We start from the raw sequence: 1,326 nt of genomic DNA, 5'->3' as shown, positions 1-1,326 counted from the left end.
CAATCTTTTCTACAAAATGCAAGCACTGTGCTGCTGCTTTATTCTGAGATAATGTTCTGCTTTGAGTGACTCAGAGCGTCTTATAGTTTATGAAACAGTGGTGATAATTTTTATATTTCTAAACAAGGACACTAAAACAGACAAAACTTGGCAGTCTTATTTCAACCACAAACGTTTTACGATTTTACCAGCTCATGACACTTTCCCTGGCCGTCGCACTGATCGCGGTAGGATATCATTTTCAGGTCTGTAGCACAGTGGCTCCCTGTTTTACAGAATGTAACAGTGCGTGAAGTTTCAGTGTCTGAATCACGCTGTACAAAAGCGCCAGCACAATGAGGAAACAAAGAAGGAAAGTGATGTGTAAAAGGTTTTATGACAATTTGGGGGAAAATGCTTTGAAACCTCATTCCCCATCATTTGCCAAATTAAAATCCAAATATTTAAAATACAGGTTTTTTTTTTTTTTTTCCTAACCTCACACTTTAAAAATCAAGTCACTGAAAAGGACACAAATGGAGCTCTCCAAACAGTAACGGAGGGCGCTTTCTAAGCTTGGAAGGTGGAAAAGAAGTCCGCCATGTTTGTTCCTTCTTCGCTTCAGTGAACACAGTGAGGACAATCCCAGCATTCTCCAGGCCTGATTCTCAGTGAGATGGGATTTCCCTGGCACTCATCACTGGGCCGACTCTGCCCACACGGCAGCTCTCCAAGGAGGGTGGGGCCCGCTGCCTAGACCCCCGGGCCCGAGGGGACGCTGGGCTGCAGCCGCCCGGGACAGGAGACCGCGGCGTGCAGGCCGGAGCAAGCCTGCTGAGACGCACGGCGCAGGAGCGGGCTCCACTCATGGGGCCGGGAGCCCGCGACGCCCAGCGGAGGCCGGTGCAAGGGCCGCGGCAGCCCGCACTCACGTGGTGACGGTGTTGAAGCCGCAGGCCTTCAGCTTCAGGAGGCTGTCCTTCCAGTAGTCCCGGGGCACGCGGAAGTAGTGGATGGTGCCCGACAGGATGAGGAAAGGCATGTTCCCCAGTGTGAAGTTGGAGCCCCTCACCTGCAGACCCACAAGCCGCTCACTGACGTGTGAGGGCCTCAGGAGAGCCTCGACCACGCTGCAGGGACACAGGAGGCGTGTGACTCCCACAGAGGCGGGCCCGTCGCGAGGGTCTCTCCTCCAGGGCCCTGCCCTCAGACCCACCTCTCTGGGAGGCCTTCTTGCAACGCGGACGTTACCAGGAACCTGGAAGTCAGGCTCAGGAGGCCCGCCAACCTCACCAGGAACAAGAAGGCCTGCATCCTAGACAGACCCGACGGGCAGAGGTCAGGGCC

General features: G+C 54.1%; 1 protein-coding gene across 1 annotated transcript in view; it reads right to left on the bottom strand.

The window, feature by feature from the left end:
* The window catches only part of LOC104991335 (beta-galactosidase-1-like protein 3), a 27,321-nt gene that overhangs the window by 24,551 nt on the left and 1,444 nt on the right, over positions 1-1,326 (bottom strand). The window contains exons 3-4 of the mRNA XM_010843749.1: positions 1,196-1,294; positions 912-1,109 (exon numbers count right to left, since the gene is read on the bottom strand). Coding sequence (XP_010842051.1) covers positions 912-1,109; positions 1,196-1,294 — 297 coding nt within the window. The remainder of the gene's footprint in view (positions 1-911; positions 1,110-1,195; positions 1,295-1,326) is intronic.

This window comes from Bison bison, unplaced genomic scaffold (genome assembly GCF_000754665.1).
Source record: "Bison bison bison isolate TAMUID 2011002044 unplaced genomic scaffold, Bison_UMD1.0 scf7180017864185, whole genome shotgun sequence".
Taxonomy (NCBI): Eukaryota; Metazoa; Chordata; class Mammalia; order Artiodactyla; family Bovidae; genus Bison; species Bison bison.
Note: the sequence above shows the minus strand (reverse complement) of the source record. Positions and strands in the feature narration are given on the sequence as shown.